Source organism: Mobula birostris, chromosome 1 (genome assembly GCF_030028105.1).
Source record: "Mobula birostris isolate sMobBir1 chromosome 1, sMobBir1.hap1, whole genome shotgun sequence".
NCBI classification, from domain to species: domain Eukaryota; kingdom Metazoa; phylum Chordata; class Chondrichthyes; order Myliobatiformes; family Myliobatidae; genus Mobula; species Mobula birostris.
The window spans coordinates 87,017,647-87,034,299 of NC_092370.1; the positions used below are offsets into that span (position 1 = coordinate 87,017,647).

The following is a 16,653-nucleotide window of genomic DNA, read 5'->3' on the forward strand; positions in this document are numbered from 1 at the left end:
TTTAAGACAAAGACTCTTTGGTTACCTTAAAAGGCAAAAGCCATCAAACTCAGATTGTGCACAATGGGGTAGTTCCTCATTTTTTTTAGACAGTCTTACCACACTGTGCAAGGTGAAACAAGAATTACAAGGTCATATTGAACCTTTGTCTAACCTGAGGTTATTTTTAGGACTAGCTTACAAAGACAGAAAGCGGAACCCAATTCACAAACCATAACTCCTGCAAAATTGTCAGTCTGAAAGCAACACAGGCAGACCACCCAGACAGAAGTCTGAGCAACCCCTCCTCACAAGGGTCCGAAAACCACCCCCCAGCCCCTTCAACCCTTCAACCCTTCAACATGTCATTTTGTCTTCATGGTGTAGTTTTTGCCAGGGTACTGACTTATCAGCAGTTGGACCTTCCAGATACAGGTGTAGTTTCACTACCATCAATTGAAACACCTTGACTGCACACAGGTCTCCATTTCACTAATTATGTGACTTCTAAAACCAATTGGCTGCACCAGTGATGATTTGGTGTGTCATGTTAAAGAGTGTGAATACTTAAGTAATCAATTATTTTGTGTCTTATATTTGTAATTAATTTAGTCACTTAGTAGAGATGTGTGGTGCGTGGCCAAGTGGACTAGTGGCTTTGGACTAGTGATCTGAAGGTTGTGGGTTTGAGCCTTGGCCAGGGCCACAAGGCTCGTGACAGACTTTAATCTACCTTAGTAGAGATCTGTTTTCAATTTGACATGAAAGAGTCTTTTCTGTTCATTAGTGTAAAAAAACAAATTAAATCCACTGTAATTCAATGTTGTAAAACAATAAAATGTGAAAACTTCGCGGGGGTTGAATGCTTTTTACAGGCACTGTAGCTGTCAATCTTATTGTTTCATCACTCATTTTCATTTGAGATTTTTGAGACTGTGGTAGAGTCCATGTCATGTCCATCCTATAATTCTTCGGCATTCAGATGGTGTCGCTGTCTTGGAGGACTGTCTGATACAGGCTGTAATTCTCCAGCGTTTGGATGCTGGCAATGTATAGGGAGACTGTTTGATGTGAGCTGTAATTCTTCAGGTGAAACTTCAGAGGTGGGTGTTTTCCAGCATCAGCTGTAGCATCACTAGCAACGTCACTCAAAGCATCATTAGCAGGATCACCCAGTTGAATTCATGGCTTTTCCATTTTGTTTTAGTTTGCTTTGAAACTCCATACGTTGCACTTGTGTAAATTGAAATACTGTATTGTTCTTCTGCTTTGGTTAATGCAAAGATTTGCTCTTTAGACTTGTTATTGTCTCTGTCATACTGTTTTGTAGTTTATCGTAGGTTTTGTGTTTCTTTCAATTAGTAGAAGACTCCCTGTTAAACTTTCTCAATTGCTCACACATTCCATCAAACTGACCATGTGCTCTTATCTCTAAATCAGTAGCAGCCATTTTCTTGAATTTAATACATCCCTTCTTATTCTCAATAAACTTAGTTATGTTGGTATTTTTGTCTGGACTTTTTCAATAGTTTTATCCAACTGAAATGTTTTATTTGGGTAAGAGTTCTTATTAACTTTCACAACATTAGTAATGGTTTTGATTCAATTTTAATTTGTAGATGCTTTTATCAATTTGAGATCTAGAAATATTAATAGATTGTAACCAAATAGCAAGTAGATAATCTTCAAACAACCAAATAGATTGTAACCACATAGGCTGATCCTCCAAGGGGACTATAACCTTGTTCTAGGGTTTGGAGGCTTGCATACCTCAATGACTTGGAGAGCTATGTTGGCTGGAGTCGGGGCTTTATGCTTTGGCTCTAGGTAGGGTCACCCATGTCAAACAGGTCAAAGGGTAGAGGACAGACTAAGAGTAGTCCACCAGCCCTCCAGGTTTGGGAGTTCACCTCAGAGGTAACAATTCTGACTGGGAAAACAAAATTGTTATGGAAATAACAATGAAGAATCCTTCTACATCTGAGTGCAATGGTATTCCTAAGTCTCTACCTGGGACTTGTACGACTGACAGCAGTGAAAGCCAAGAGGAAGCTACTGACATGATGAAGGAAATCCTGAATACTGCTAGGGATGGAGGACCTTCATTGTTGCCCTCAATGCCAGTGGCGAAATGGGCAGTAAGTAAGTACATAGGTTGATCCAACAAGCAAATAGATTGTAAAACCACTATTTTCATCGTGCCAAAATTCTTTTTTCCAGAACTTTTCTCTCTGACAATAGAGGATGTTGTTGAGTTGATAGAACAAAGAGAACAGGAACAGAGCAGTGGCTGAGGGCTTACTATTGAAGAGAGGATCTAAATATGGTGCCTAGCACAAAACAGCTATTTTTATACCCAAAAGATAAGAAAATTCATAGATAAGAATAAACCAATTATAAAATACTTATTAAATACTCTGGTAAAATTAACTAATGAGACAATATTAGCCATTTAATGAAGGAACAACACTTCCAGAATTGTACTTTGCATAGACACAAGAGGCATATTAAATTGTTATGTATATAATGGCTACTTAAAATACAAGCAGATAATTGATTGTTAAATCGCAAAGAAAATAATGATTAAAATTCAACAGTTGGATCCAACAATACCAAATGATATTGGTTGATCTTGTCTGATTTGAGATGGAAAGAACACATGAAATGACAAACAAGAATTATATTGTGGTAGGAAAAAGTTATATTATCAGAAGTTACAGAATCAAAAGTATTTCTTGAATTCTATAAAGATCTCAAAATTTGAGCAGAGGGTATGAAGTGAAGCAGCACCACAGAAGTAGCTTCTTTGACCCACTGTGATCATGCCAAACATCAAACACCTTTCTGTCTCCCTAATGATCTACATTAAAGACAGAGGTTGAAATTATTTTGCTTTTTAAAATTGTAACCTCAATGTCTTAATACCACCATAGCACTAAATTGGTTTAATGTGAAAAAGCAAGCAAGTATTATCTAGCTCTTTTAACGCTGTTTTTGTGACATTCTTGTTGCAATGGCTGGTTGAAGGATTAGTGCCATTTGTTTTGCAGTCTTCTGGTTGTACATTTAACTGTGTGGATGGGAACAGTCTGCTGACAAACGTGCTTGGTGTCTACAGACGCCTCTGCTCACGGCCTCCTAAAGGTACGGCATCTTGAGATTCTAATTATATATTATCATTTAATAACTAGTCTGTTTCTTTAAATGTCCAAAATGCTTTTTAATCTAGTCGCTCTGTAAAGCAAGAAAAAGAACTTACATTATTTTAAATGAGCACTTAAGTACACTTCCTTGCATTCTAAACCCTTATTTTAGTATGGGACCAAATTGTTTAGAATCTGTTTTGACAGTAACGTAAGACACCTACTTTTTTAAAACTTGGAGACACAAGGGGCTTCAGATCTGGAAACTGGAGCAAAAAGATGCTAGAAGAATTCAGCAGGTCAAGCAGCATCTGTGGAAATATTAAGCTTAGTCAACATTTCATGTCAAGGACCTTTAAGGCTGTGCATTGTACCAAGTCTTGTTAAGGTCAATGTAATGAGAAGTAATACAAAATATAGTGTAAACTGACAAGAATGAATTTGCAAATGCCCCAGAACAGCAATAAGAACATTAGTGGAAGAGGATACAGGTGAAAGTGTGGGTGATGAGTCAAGCTGTATCTGGGAAGATGGCCAAGTTGTGATGAGATCCAGGGTTAACTGTCATGCCTATTCCCTTCATGGAGCATTTCTCTAATGGGAAATGCTGTCAAGCACAATTCTTTTAACTGAGGAACTGTGCCTGCAGTTTGACTCCTTCTCAGAAAATGGTTCAATTCCCTCTGTCTTTCAGAATACTTACATCTATGATCACATCAACTATTAAGTATTTCAACTGGAATCTACTGTTTCAGTATTATTGGTATTCACTGGAATTGGCATTGTTGCAAATCTTGCAGTTCCTCATTCATTAGGGTGCCCCATGAGACTGCAGTAACTCTGTCACCCTGAGTAACAACTTTATCCAGTCCTCTTTGGGAAGCCGGTTGAGTGATGTCATTGCTGCTCACTGCTCCGCTCCCAAATGCCACAATGTTGCCATATGCCTCCAGCCATAACTTGTGCCATACTGTTCCTGGAAATGCTGGTGACCACCGTCTAGGATGCAGCGGTGTTAAAAATGGTTTTCATGATCACAGAATGGTACATTCACAGAATGGTATGATTATATAATCAATGATGGCAATTGATAACATCAAAAGATGTTATAGTACACTTCACAGGGTGTGATTTTGTTCTTCAAGATTTCCTCATTGACTACTTATCTTGGCTGCTTAATTGTTTTTTCAGTCAAATGCTTGAAGTTGCATTGATAAAAAGCCTTGAAATTGTACTTTAATTTTTAGTCCATTAGCTTTGTAAGGGACTTTTGTGTTTGGAAGATTCGCTCTTTCCAAGGTCAACAATCTGAGAGTCTATTATTGTCCTTTAGATGGCCTGGGATATTATAAACACTTTACCTGATATTCAAGATTACTTTCTATGCAGTAATTCTTCATTGGGCAAAAATATGAAATAAACCACTGCTAGGAGAAGACATTGTTACATGTGTCTTGGCTTGCCTTCTGAATTAAAAACAGGTGCTCTTTAGAAAACCCATTTATTGCTGTTGAATTTTCTGGTAGACAAGCATGGATTTTGGTATACAGTGGTGCTAGGAAGTTTGTGAACCCTGTAGAATTTTCTCTTATTCTGGATAAATATGGCCTAAAATGTGATCAGATCTTCATGCAAGTCCTAAAACTAGATAAAGAAAACCCAACTAAATAAATAACACAGAAAAAATTATACCAGTTCGTTTATTAATTGAGAAAAATGATCTAATATTACATGTATTTGCTGGAAAAAGTGTGTGAACCTCTGGAGTAATGTCTTCTACAAAAGCTATTTGGAGTCAGGTGTTCCAATCATTGAGATGAGATTGGAGGTGTGGGTTGTAGAGGTGCTCTGCTCTATTAAAAAAAGACACACATTCATTATGTGGACCATGCTTCAATCAAAACAATTTTCAGAGGACCTTTGAAGAAGAATTGTAGAGATGCATGAAGCTGGAAAAGGCTACAAAAGCATTTCTAAAGACATGAGTGTTCATCAGTCCACAGTGGAAGAAATTGTCTACGAATGGAGGAAACTCAGTTCTGTTACTGCTCTCCCTAGGAGTGGGCATCCTGCAAAGATCACACCAAGAGCACAATGTGCAATGCTGAAGGAGGTGAAAAACATCCCAAGGATAACAGCAAAAGACCTGCAGAAATCAGTAGAACTTGCTCAGGTCTCTGTTCATGTGTTCACTATAAGAAAAACACTGAACAAGAATGGTGTTCATGGAAGGACACCATGAAGGAAACCACTGCTCTCCAAAAATAAAACATTGCTGCAAGTCTCAAGTTTGCAAAAGACTACCTAAATGCTCTACAATGCTTCTGGGACAATATTCTGTGGGCAGATGAGACAAAAGTTGAACTTTTTGGCAGAAATACACGTTGCTAAGTTTGGAGGAAAAAGTGTTCTGTACACCAACACCAAAATCCCATCCCAACTGAAGCATGGTAGAAGGAGCATCATGGTTTGAGGCTGCTTTACTGCCTCGAGGCCTGGATAGCTTGCAGTCGTTGAGAGAACAATGAATTCAAAGTTATGTGAAGACATTTTACAGGAGAATGTCAGGGTAGTAATCCGTCACCTGTAGCTTATTAGAAGTTGGATAATGCAACAAGACAATGATCCAAAAGACAAGAGTAAATCAAATACAGAATGGTTTAAAAAGAAGAAAATACGTGTTTTGGAATGGCTGAGTTCTGACCTTAATCCTATAGAAACATTGTGGAAGGACCTGAAGCGAGCAGTTCATTCAAGGAAGCCCACCAACATCCCAGAGCTGAAGCAGTTTCTAAGGAGGGATGGCCGAACATTCCTTTAAGATGATGTGCATGACTGATCAACAGTTACTGGAAACTCTTGGTTGAAGTTATTGCTGTACAGGGGTGGGGGGGGGGGCAGGGTTCACACCACTTACTGAAAGCAAAAGTTCACATACTTTATCCAACAAATGCATGTAATATTAGATCATTTTCTCAATAAATAGATGAACAAGTGTAATGTTTTTTGTATTATTTATTTAATTGGGTTCTCTTTATCTAGGTCTAGGACTTGAGTGAAGATCTGATCACATTTTAGGTCATATGCAGAAATAGAGAAAATTCTACAGGGTTCACAAACTTTCTGGCACCTCTAAGATCTTGAGGCATTGCCCCCTAACTCAGCAGGAGTGACAAGTGGTCTCTGGTAGTTTTATATCCAGGCATATGTGGAAATGTGTGTGACAGCATTCCTTTTGTAAAGAAGCCTGTCTCATTTTCATTGAATATGAATTGAGGATAGCTGTCTTCCTTGCCTGTCAGCCTATTACTGTTACACACATCAAAGTTGCTGGTGAACGCAGCAGGCCAGGCAGCATCTCTAGGAAGAGGTGCAGTCGACGTTTCAGGCCGAGACCCTTCGTCTGCGTTCACCAGCAACTTTGATGTGTGTTGCTTGAATTTCCAGCATCTGCAGAATTCCTGTTGTTAACCTATTACTGTTCACATTTTCACCACTGTTATGGATGTTGTGTACATTACTACTGTGTTTTAAATCTGAAGTCATTCACAACCAGCTATAAGTTAATGTTGATCCTTTGACCTCCTGTTTACTGCTTGTGGGTGAATGTGTTCCTGGCCACCTCCATGACCACCTCTATGATAAGCTTAAAGGGATGCAGTAAAATATTCATTTGTTCTCCCACCTGCTTCATCTTCTCCAACAATGGTCTCTTTGATCAAGCTTAATTGTGTTGCATTAACTGACGTGATCCTGCTGGAAAATGTAATGTTATCAGGATTTTTAAAAAATTCTTCAATATGTCAAGGATGATTAATTGAAATCTTACTCAACATCCAGCCAATGCTTTTCTACTTCAAGCCGACTTATTAGTTTATTGTTTCTGTTTTTTGCTCATATCATGTAACATGGTTAATTTAAGACTGACCTGTATTTACATCCTTTTGCTACACCTTCCCTATGGGTTTCACTCTGCGTTGTTCTGTTTCATTGTGTGTAGTTATGTCATTGTAAGTTTAAAATCAGCTAGATAGCATTTATAGTCAGGCTGAAGTTCAAGGATTGCCTGTGAACCAGTTGTAAATACACAAAAAAATTAGTGAATCGTCACTGACCAAACATGAATGATATAATACACTTATTACCCAATCAAACATGATCAAGATGCCTATCTTCAGCAACAGGGCTAAACTAATTCTGTCAGCCATTAAATGTATTCCAGCCCCAACCCCCACCTCCTTATTGTACTTTCTACCCCTTTCCTTTCCAGTTCTGATGGAAGTTTTTGACCTGAAATGTCAACTGTTTATGCCCCTTCATAGGTGCTGCCTGATATTGCTCAAGACTTCCAACATCTGCAGGATCCCTCGTGTTTAAAATTAAGCCAATTATTAGAGTTATAACTCCTAAATCCCCTAGGTCAAAATCCTGGAATTCTTTATCTAGCAGTGCTTTAAGAGGGCCTTTTACTTCAAACTAGAGAGGTTCACAAGGGCAGGTCTTCACCTCTCTGAAATTGAAAGAGGGTCATTTATGCAGTAGAATGGATTAATTCAAAATATAATAAAATATCCTTATTTTTCAGTTAACATTTTAGTAAATAATGAGCTATATTTATTGTTACTTAAATTCAAAATATTCTGGAATGAGAAACAATCCTGACATCTGTTGTGATGTCTATGGATTTGCTGGTCTTGCCTTTGGCATGGATCGTGTGCATAGGGAGTTTAACTGTTCTGGAGGGCCACGCCTAGTATAATTTCCACTCATTTAAAAAAATGCTTGATGTATCATAGTTTTCTGTTGCTAACATTCTATTGACTGTAAGATCACAGTGGTGCAGCCACAGGTTCACTGCTCCAGTGACTTCAAAGTCAACGTAAATTTGTTAACAAAGTACTATATGCTACCTTGAAATTAATTTTCTTGCAGGCATTTACAGGAAAATAAAGAATACAATAGAATTTATGAAAAATTATATATAAAGACTGACAAACAACCAATGTACAAAAGAAGACGAATTGTGCAAAAAAAAACTAATAGATTCTCAAACAAGAGAAAATCTGCAGATGCTGGAAATCCAAGCAACACACACAAAATGCTGGAGGAAACCAGCAGGCCAGGCAGCATCTATGGAAAAGAGGACTGCCTTCATACAATGCTTTCAATGATTGCATCCTCCAAATCTTCATTTTCATTGTGACATTCAAGATGATTGTCGATACCTTAATTCTTCGTAGTTCCTAACTTGTTGAAGTAATGAAATTATTTCATTTTCATTCCTGGCCTTTCTGGCATCACCAAGCCACAATGAGCAAAACAGTTCTGAATTGTATCACTGCTTACTTCTTGCCACCTATCAGTGACAAAAATCACTGCTTGTGGAACACAAACACACGCAACTGACGCTATTTAAAAACTGCTCATTCTAAGCATGGGTAGTGTTTAATAGCTACACAAGTGCATATGACTGTATGCTGGTTAGAAACTTCTGCAACAGTGTCTTCTCCCAATTAAACAGCATAGAGTCCCAAATAAGTGGTTGTCCTGATTAACTGATGGCCCAATTAACCAGAATCCACTTTACTGCAAGCATGAGTTATGATGTTTTTGAAAGTGAGATTGTATGTTGTGGAATCAGTGCAGATTTGAGGTGAGTGAAGGTATCCTCATTGGTTCAGCTGCCTGATGGTTAAAGGGTAAAACTGCTCCTGAACCTGATAGTCTGAGACCTGAGGCTCTTGTATTTCCTGCCTGATAGTGGTAGTGAGAAGAGAGCATAGCTTGGGTGGTGGGGGTCCTTGATGAGGGGTGGTGCTTTCTTGTGGAAGTGCTCCTTATAAAAGTGCTCAATGTTGGGAAGGGCTTTCTCTAGACTTTTTCATTTCTGAGCATTGGTGTTTCCATTCCAGGCCATGAAGATGCTCTCCACTGTGCATCTATAGAAGTTTGTCAGAGTTTTAGATGACATGCCAAATGTATACAAAGAAATTAGAAGTATTGTTGTGCCTTCTTTGGGATGGCACCTGCTTACAGATCCCAGATAGGTCCTCTGAAATGATATTGCCAAGGAATTTAAAGTTGCTCTCCACCTCTGATCCCCTGATGAGGACTGGTTCATAGACCTCCAGTAGTTGATCATCAGTTTTGAGTTATGCTGATGTTGAGTGAGAAGTTGTTGTTCTGACACCATTCAGTCAGATTTTCAATCTCCCTCCTATATGCCGATTTCTCATGACCTTTGATTCAGCCAGCAACAGTGGTGTCAATGTCAAACTTAAATATGGCATTGGAGCTATACTTAACCACACAATCAAAGGCATTAAGTGAGCAGAGTACTGGGCTATATACAGAGTCTTGTGGTGCACCCTTGCTGATGGTGATTGTGGGGGAGATGTTGTTATCAACCTGCACTGATGGAGGCTGCAGGTGAGGAAATCGAGGATCCAGTTGCGCATCAAAGCCTAGGCCTTAGAGCTTAGTGATCACTTTCGAGGGGATGATAGGGTTGAACTTGTGTTCGATCTTAACTCCATTGCAACTTGTGTGATGTTTGCAATTCTTGCTGTGACTTCTCATGTTTCCCTAGGCACTCCAGTTTCTCCTAACTTCCAAAAAGATGTGGGTAGTAGAACCTGGGGAAGGGACAGCCGATAGGAAAATGGGGAAAATAAAATTGTTTAGTGCATGATTAGGATGTTTAATAGTTGGCATGCACTTGGTGCATTAAAGCACATGATTTCACGCTGTATCTCTCTGACTCTGATACATTTGAAAGAAAAATCAACTTGGTTTTATGATATTGGTATAGATTATGGGACTCATAACCATGGGCATGCTGAATCATTGTACCCGACACACACACTTGTTTGGTTACCTTCCCATAAAAAGGTACCTAGTTGAAGCTTGGAGAGGTTGATTTGGGTAGATCACCAGCTTTGGGGGAAATAAGAGGGTTGAATGTATGTGGCAAAATGGATTAAATACAAAAGCAAATTATTAACATTCTAATTTCCAGTTACCAGTTCTATAAATGAGCTATATTTATTTCTATGTAATGGTGAGTCTTGAGGTTCAAAGTACATCCTATACATTTACAAAGATTTAGTTAAGTTTACGCTTTGTATGGATTTTAAACTGACATTATTTTCCTGCAGGTTTTGAAAAATATTTTCCAAGCAAATCCAAAAAAGCAAATGAATCCAAAGGATCCTCTGAAGCAAAAGGTATGGGATTTGGCTTATTGCCATCACATCTAAATTTATAAATGACTTGCATTAATTTAGAATTTCTGATGATCATTTATTAACAGGGAAAACAGCAACTTTAGGATTAGTTTTCCAGTAATCTATGTTGAATATGTAATGCCCTAGTTCATATTTTTGCTGTTATGTTGTATGTATTTCATTTTGGCAGTTCTATAAGAGCAGCTTGTTTGGGTTACTGTTGAAGATGAGAGATGAGGAGAAAGGTGTGCCATCCAATTAGGACGGTCGAATTAAGGGGAGGTTCCTCTGGTGAGGGACACTAAGGTTGGGCTTAGGCTTTTTTGTTCAGCAGAAGTTGAAGAGAGAAGGCGCTGGGGAGAACTGGTCTTAGCATATGATCCAGTGGGAGACCCATTAGTTTGAGATGGTTTGCGAGCAATGTTCGGAAGGTGGTGTGGGTATTCACACTGACTGAGGGCCCAGCACATGTGTGACAGAGAAGTTCAAGATGAAATCCAACTTGTGCACATTTTACTGTTTAATTAGAATGGGCCCTTTTTGTTAATTCTTTACTAATCCTTTACTTAAGTTAAGATTCATAAATATAATTCCTTTAATCGTATGCAGTGTACTACTGTGTTATTTCGTGGCACTAATTTTTAACAGGGTAGCAAATTACACAGCATCCATACAAACCGGGGTTTGGGCTGGGATCGAGCAGTCTCAATCTCGTGAGTTTGGCGGGACTTGAGAGTGTCTTCCCTGGACTTGCGCAGCCAAGGAAACCAGAGTGTTTCAAATATCTGCACTACATGATGATTTAACCAATTAACAATGGCAACTGATAATGATCTGTTGAATAATTCAGAGTCAAAATCTGCAAATTCTCAGCGTCTTGGGAATAATGGGTCAGGTGGTGGAACTGGTGGAAAGAAAGGAGGCCGAAAAGATGAATCCACTTGGTGGGCCAGGTTACAGAAGGTAAGTGCTGGGAACTTTTGCCTTAATCCTGCTCTGCAAGTTTAAATTCCTGGAGTTCCAAACACTTTCTTCATTAAAAGTAAAATATTATTTTGGAAACATTCAGCTGATTAGGCAGTATCTGTGAAGGAAGGCAATGAGGCCACCTTTGAGTATTGCACACTTTTTTGGTTATCTGTTTTAGGAACTTTGAAGAACAACAGAGTCAAAGGGACTGGAATAGTATTCTGCATTGAAATAGCTGAATTCTTGGGATACATAATGGCAAAAAGCAATTGTTGAGCTATTATAAAATTATTATGCAAAACTCAGCAGTTATTATAGCCCACTGTTCACTTAACCTGCAATAAAATTTGGATTTGGTATCACTGAACATATTCATTATTGGAAGTGGGAGCACTTAAGCTCTAATAAAGTACTTTAATCTCCTCTTTCAGAAATGGCAATTAAATTCAGTTCTCCAGAGAAAGAATACAGGAAATCAGCTAGGGTTCTTGCCCGTGATGAACAACTGAAAGTTTTAACTATTTATACTATAGTTTTTTTATTTAAGTGAGATAAGTTGCACAGAAACATTTCTTTTACAAATATGGAAATTAAAGAAAGATTGATATTATCAAGCAATATCTTGAAAACTCACTAATTGCTTATTAACACCTGTAGTGATTTTAAAGTTGGAGCATAGAATATAGAGCAGTAAGGTAGAGGGCAAAGCCTATGGCCCATAATATTGTGCCAAACTTACTAAACCAGTGACTCTTAATTAATCTGAATCCCTTTTCCATGGAAACTGCTGACTGAAGCAGTGCATGATGTGGGAGAGGAGTATTCAGATACTGTTGCTACGGCCTTTGGCTTTCTCAGTTTGGAATGTCATACACTTGACTATGTTCCGGATGCTGACAGGAAACCTTTGTCTTCCATGTCTGTGGTGCTCTTCCTTCTTAAAGAAGCATAAAATTAGACCCATTTTTTTTAAACCCTTGTGTAAGTGTCATGGTGTAATACTGCCCTTGATGGCAAATCAGTTCTTTACAAATATAACCATTAAATGGTACAAATCTGCTTCTTACTTCAAAGTCATATGAAATTGTTCCCCATGGTGAAATCTCATACTAATGTTAGTCTTGCGAGACCATGGATCTGTGCCTGGAAAGTCTTCACTCTCCAGGGTGCAGGCCTGGGCAAGGTTGTATGGAAGACTAGCAGTTGCCCATGCTGCAAGTCTCCCCTCTCCATGACACCAGTATTATCCAAGGGAAGGGCATTAGGACCCATACAGCTTGGCACCAGTGTCGTTGCAGAGCAATGTGTGATTAAGTGCCTTGCTCAAGGACGCAACACATTCCCTCGGCTGGGGCTCGAACTCACGACCTTCAGGTCGTTAGTCCAATGCCTTAAACACTTGGCCACGTGCCCACTAATGTTAAAATGGGTAACAACAATAACTCCAAGCCTTGAATCAAGTATACATCAAAGTATGTATCAGGGATCAGTACCAACAGCCTAATGATCTCTAAAAATGGTAAATCAATGAAATTAAATTCCACTGAACATGTTGGAAGTGTTATTTAAATAAAAGTACAAATTTTCTTCCCAATAAATATTTGCCTTAAGAACTTTCAAATGCCTGTGCATGTTTTCCGTTTGCTTCCTATGCTAAATATGAAGCAGATGGGTGCTTAGATTATATCCATGTTACAAGAGGCCATTTCATCTATATTAACAGCACAGTAGTCCAGCAGTTAGCATTTCTGCCTTAGTTCTAGGGGTCCAGGTTCAAACCTGACCTCAGATGTGTGGATTTCACAAGTTCTCCTCAAGTCATATCAAATATATGTCATGGGGAGATCTTGTGAACTCCACTTTCCCTCCCCGTCTCGTGCTGCTAGGTTAATTGCCTGCTATAAATTGCTCTTTTACCACAGGTTAATGGAAAAAGAATCAAGGAAGGTTGATGGGCATGTGAAGAATAAACTAAGGTTACTGGGGGGGGAGGGAATAGGGCTGATGAGGCTGCTCTTCTGGAAGCTGGCATGGAAAAGATAGGCTGAATAGTTGCTTCCTTTGCAATAAATATGTATGTAAATATACCTCTATCAATAGTGTCAATGGCGCTGCTTATCACATGAAGCACACCAGTGGTGTGAAGAAATGGGTTGAATTTCAAAAGTTCAAGGCATTAGGTAGAATTTTATTTTAAGACTGAATTCAATTGTGAATATCTGTAGTGTTTAGAATAGAAATCTATAGTGTGTGTTTTGTGCATTGGTTCAATAGTTAATATTTCAGCACAGCAGATATTTATCTCAGAAACACTGCATTTGGATGTGTTTGAATGCATGATCTATTTACATCTATTTAATAGCTCTTTGTTTTCTAGGGTGATATTCCCTGGGACGATAAGGAATTTCGATTTTACCTCATAGGAGGAGCAGCATTTTGGGCAACTGTTGCTTATTATGTTTTCTTCAGAAACGTTGGTAGAGAAGTTACATGGAAGGACTTTGTCAATAATTACCTTTCAAAAGGAGTAGTAAGTGTTGAATTAGCATCTATGCCTTACTATTGTAAAATTTGTTGCACTATGTAAAATTCATAATTTGACATTTATCTGCCAAATACAGTCTAAAAATGTTTAATTTTCTTTCTTCTGAAATTCTACTTTATAATAGTTGTATAATTTGAAAATGGAATCATTAGGTGTTTCTGATCTCCAAGTCAATTCTAGTTTTGAGGATCACATTCCAGATTCTCTATTTATTTGAAAAATATTTAAGAAATGTAGTTTCTCAATGTAACCCTTTTAAAACATTGCCAAGCATTTAAACGATACTAGAAATGATTACAACATTGATACCTTTTGTGAGCAATAACTGCAGTTAAGTAGCTTCAAGGTTGAAGATTCTGACTTTCTCAATTCTTTACTACAGAAAAGCTGCCACTTTGTGTCTATTTCAATTGGTTGAATAGAATCTTTATCTTTAATTTTTTTTAATGTTTACTATTTACTATGTGGGAAGTTTAGCCTCTCAAGTGTTCTAAGTTGAGTTAATTGGGTTAATTAATTTTAATGGTGTTTAATTCTGTTCTCAGGTGTCCTACAGGTATTTTAGATTATGAAGACACGCAATCCTCTTTTATTGTCATTTAGTAATGCATGCATTAAGAAATGATACAATATTTCCTCCGGTGTGATATCACAAAACACAGGACGGACCAAGACTGAAAAAACTAACAAAACCATATAATTATAACATATAGTTACAACAGTGCAACAATACCATAACTTGATGAAGAAGTCCATGAGCACAGTAAAAGTTCAAAGTCACTCAAATGTCCTACGCAGACGGAGAGAAGGAAGAAAAACTCTCCCTGCCATACCGACCACGGTCCGACTCTGAGTCATCCGAAAACTTCGAGCTCTGATCAGCTGTCCAACACTGAGTACTGAGCGCCATCACTATCCGAACGATTCGACCTCCTTCTTGGTCGCCAACAGCAGGCAAAGCCGGGGATTTTGAGGCCTACCCTCCGAAAGATTCCTGACCGTGCAGTAAGGACAGCAGCGAACAAGCGTTTCAGAAATTTTTCCAGATATTCCTCTGTGCTTTCACGTCCATCTTCATCAAATCAGAATTGTCCATGGCCCCTATTTAACAGATACGATATCATTTTTCATTGGAGGGCTGCGCACACATGGCGCGCTGCTTCTCTTCTCCTCCCGCCTAGGTATTGATTGTGTTCTCAAACTCATCAGGTGTCCTTCAAGGTGGTAGATATTATGTTACGGGTTTTTCAGAGTTCTGTAGATCCTGATATTTTTCTTGTTGGTTGATGGGTACCACTGTTTAAAAAAAGGAGCGAAAGAGAAAACTGGAGTGTACTGAGCAATTATCCAACTCCAGTGGTAGAGGAAAATGCTGCAATCCATAATGAAGGATGCAATAACAGAACACCCTCAAAAGAATGATGGAATTGAGCTGAACCAACATGGATTAATGGAAATAAATTATGTTTGACTAATTTTTTTGATTGACTTGACTTGTAGAGTAGAAAGAAGAAACCCCTAGATGTGGAGTGTTTGGATATTTGGAAGGTCATTCGGTAAGGTTGATCATCAAGACTTAAGACGTGTGGAACTGAGGATAACATACAGACATGGATTGAGAATTGGTTGTTAGAGATGAAGCAGAGTGGAAATAAACTGATCCTTCTCAGATTGGCAAACTGTGACTAGTGGAAAAAGGACCTCATGTTTTCTCTGTGTCTCTGATGAGTAAACTCTTCTTGGGTTCCAGCTGGGAAAAGGGATCGATTTTAACCGATGCTTCGATGACAAACTCTGCCATTATCATCAGGGATGTTTAGTCCAGTGGTATTTAAACTCCTGCCGTCTGTCTCTCTTGATTGGCTAGTCCTCATCCAATCAAGTTTCTGTTGTCCCACCTTGCTTACAATCAAATTCCATTTCTTAGAGCAAGGCCTTCATCTTTGTTATAATTCTTTTCCTCTAGTTCTATTTCAATGGCTTCCTTTACCAGGCAGTCGCAAAAGTCACTAGTGCGGCACTGTAGTTTTGTGCCGTCGAAGTCAATCTACGTTCACGGAATCCTGTAAGTGCAAGCTGCCCTGAGCCCCAGGTCATCTTTGACCCGTGTAAGCTGTGATTGGAGTTTCCTTACGGGTTTGTGGATGGTACTAATCCGGTATTTCTTCAGGATCCTGGCAATCCTTCCAGAAACATGGAAGTATAGGGAAGACAGACAGCAGTGATGGGTTCCTCCTCGTTGTTAGGTTTCCTGGTTTTTCCATCAGCCCTTTTAAGGCCCTGATTGATTTCCTTCACTTTGTAGCCATTCTGTGGGAATATTGTGCACAGTCGTCTTAGTTCATTGTGGAGACTCTCTGGATCTAAAATAGTTTTCACACTGTTAATCAAAGTAGAAAGTCTTAATTTGTCCCGTACTAGCCATGTCGCAACTGTGCTGCAGCTTCGAGACTTCAGTTCACACTGTAAAAAATGCCAGGTTGTGCAGGCGGTTCAAAAGCTCAACTCTGAAAGGGAGGTTATAGTCTATTGATTGCAGTGATTGTTTACCAGAAAAAAGTGTGATTAATTAAGTAGTTAATAGTTTTGTTTGTTGCCAGTAAGTTGGCGCTTCTGCTTGGTTTTTTTCACTCCAGGCAATGCAAACTCAGCCTATCCAATTTCTCCCCATAACTAAAGGCCTCCTATCCAGGTGAATCTCCTCTGCAGACTCTCCAGTGCAATCACATCCTTTCTATAGTATAGGAAATATGAGATCATTCACTTTGCACATCAAAGAAAACCAAACTAT

General features: G+C 38.7%; 1 protein-coding gene across 2 annotated transcripts in view; it reads left to right on the plus strand.

Annotated features, from left to right (window-relative positions):
- Positions 1 to 16,653, plus strand: part of afg3l2 (AFG3-like AAA ATPase 2) — an 85,896-nt gene that overhangs the window by 19,223 nt on the left and 50,020 nt on the right. For both annotated transcript variants that reach the window (XM_072258726.1, XM_072258736.1), the window contains exons 2-5: positions 3,030 to 3,123; positions 10,280 to 10,348; positions 11,199 to 11,311; positions 13,695 to 13,847. In XM_072258726.1, coding sequence (XP_072114827.1) covers positions 3,030 to 3,123; positions 10,280 to 10,348; positions 11,199 to 11,311; positions 13,695 to 13,847 — 429 coding nt within the window. The remainder of the gene's footprint in view (positions 1 to 3,029; positions 3,124 to 10,279; positions 10,349 to 11,198; positions 11,312 to 13,694; positions 13,848 to 16,653) is intronic.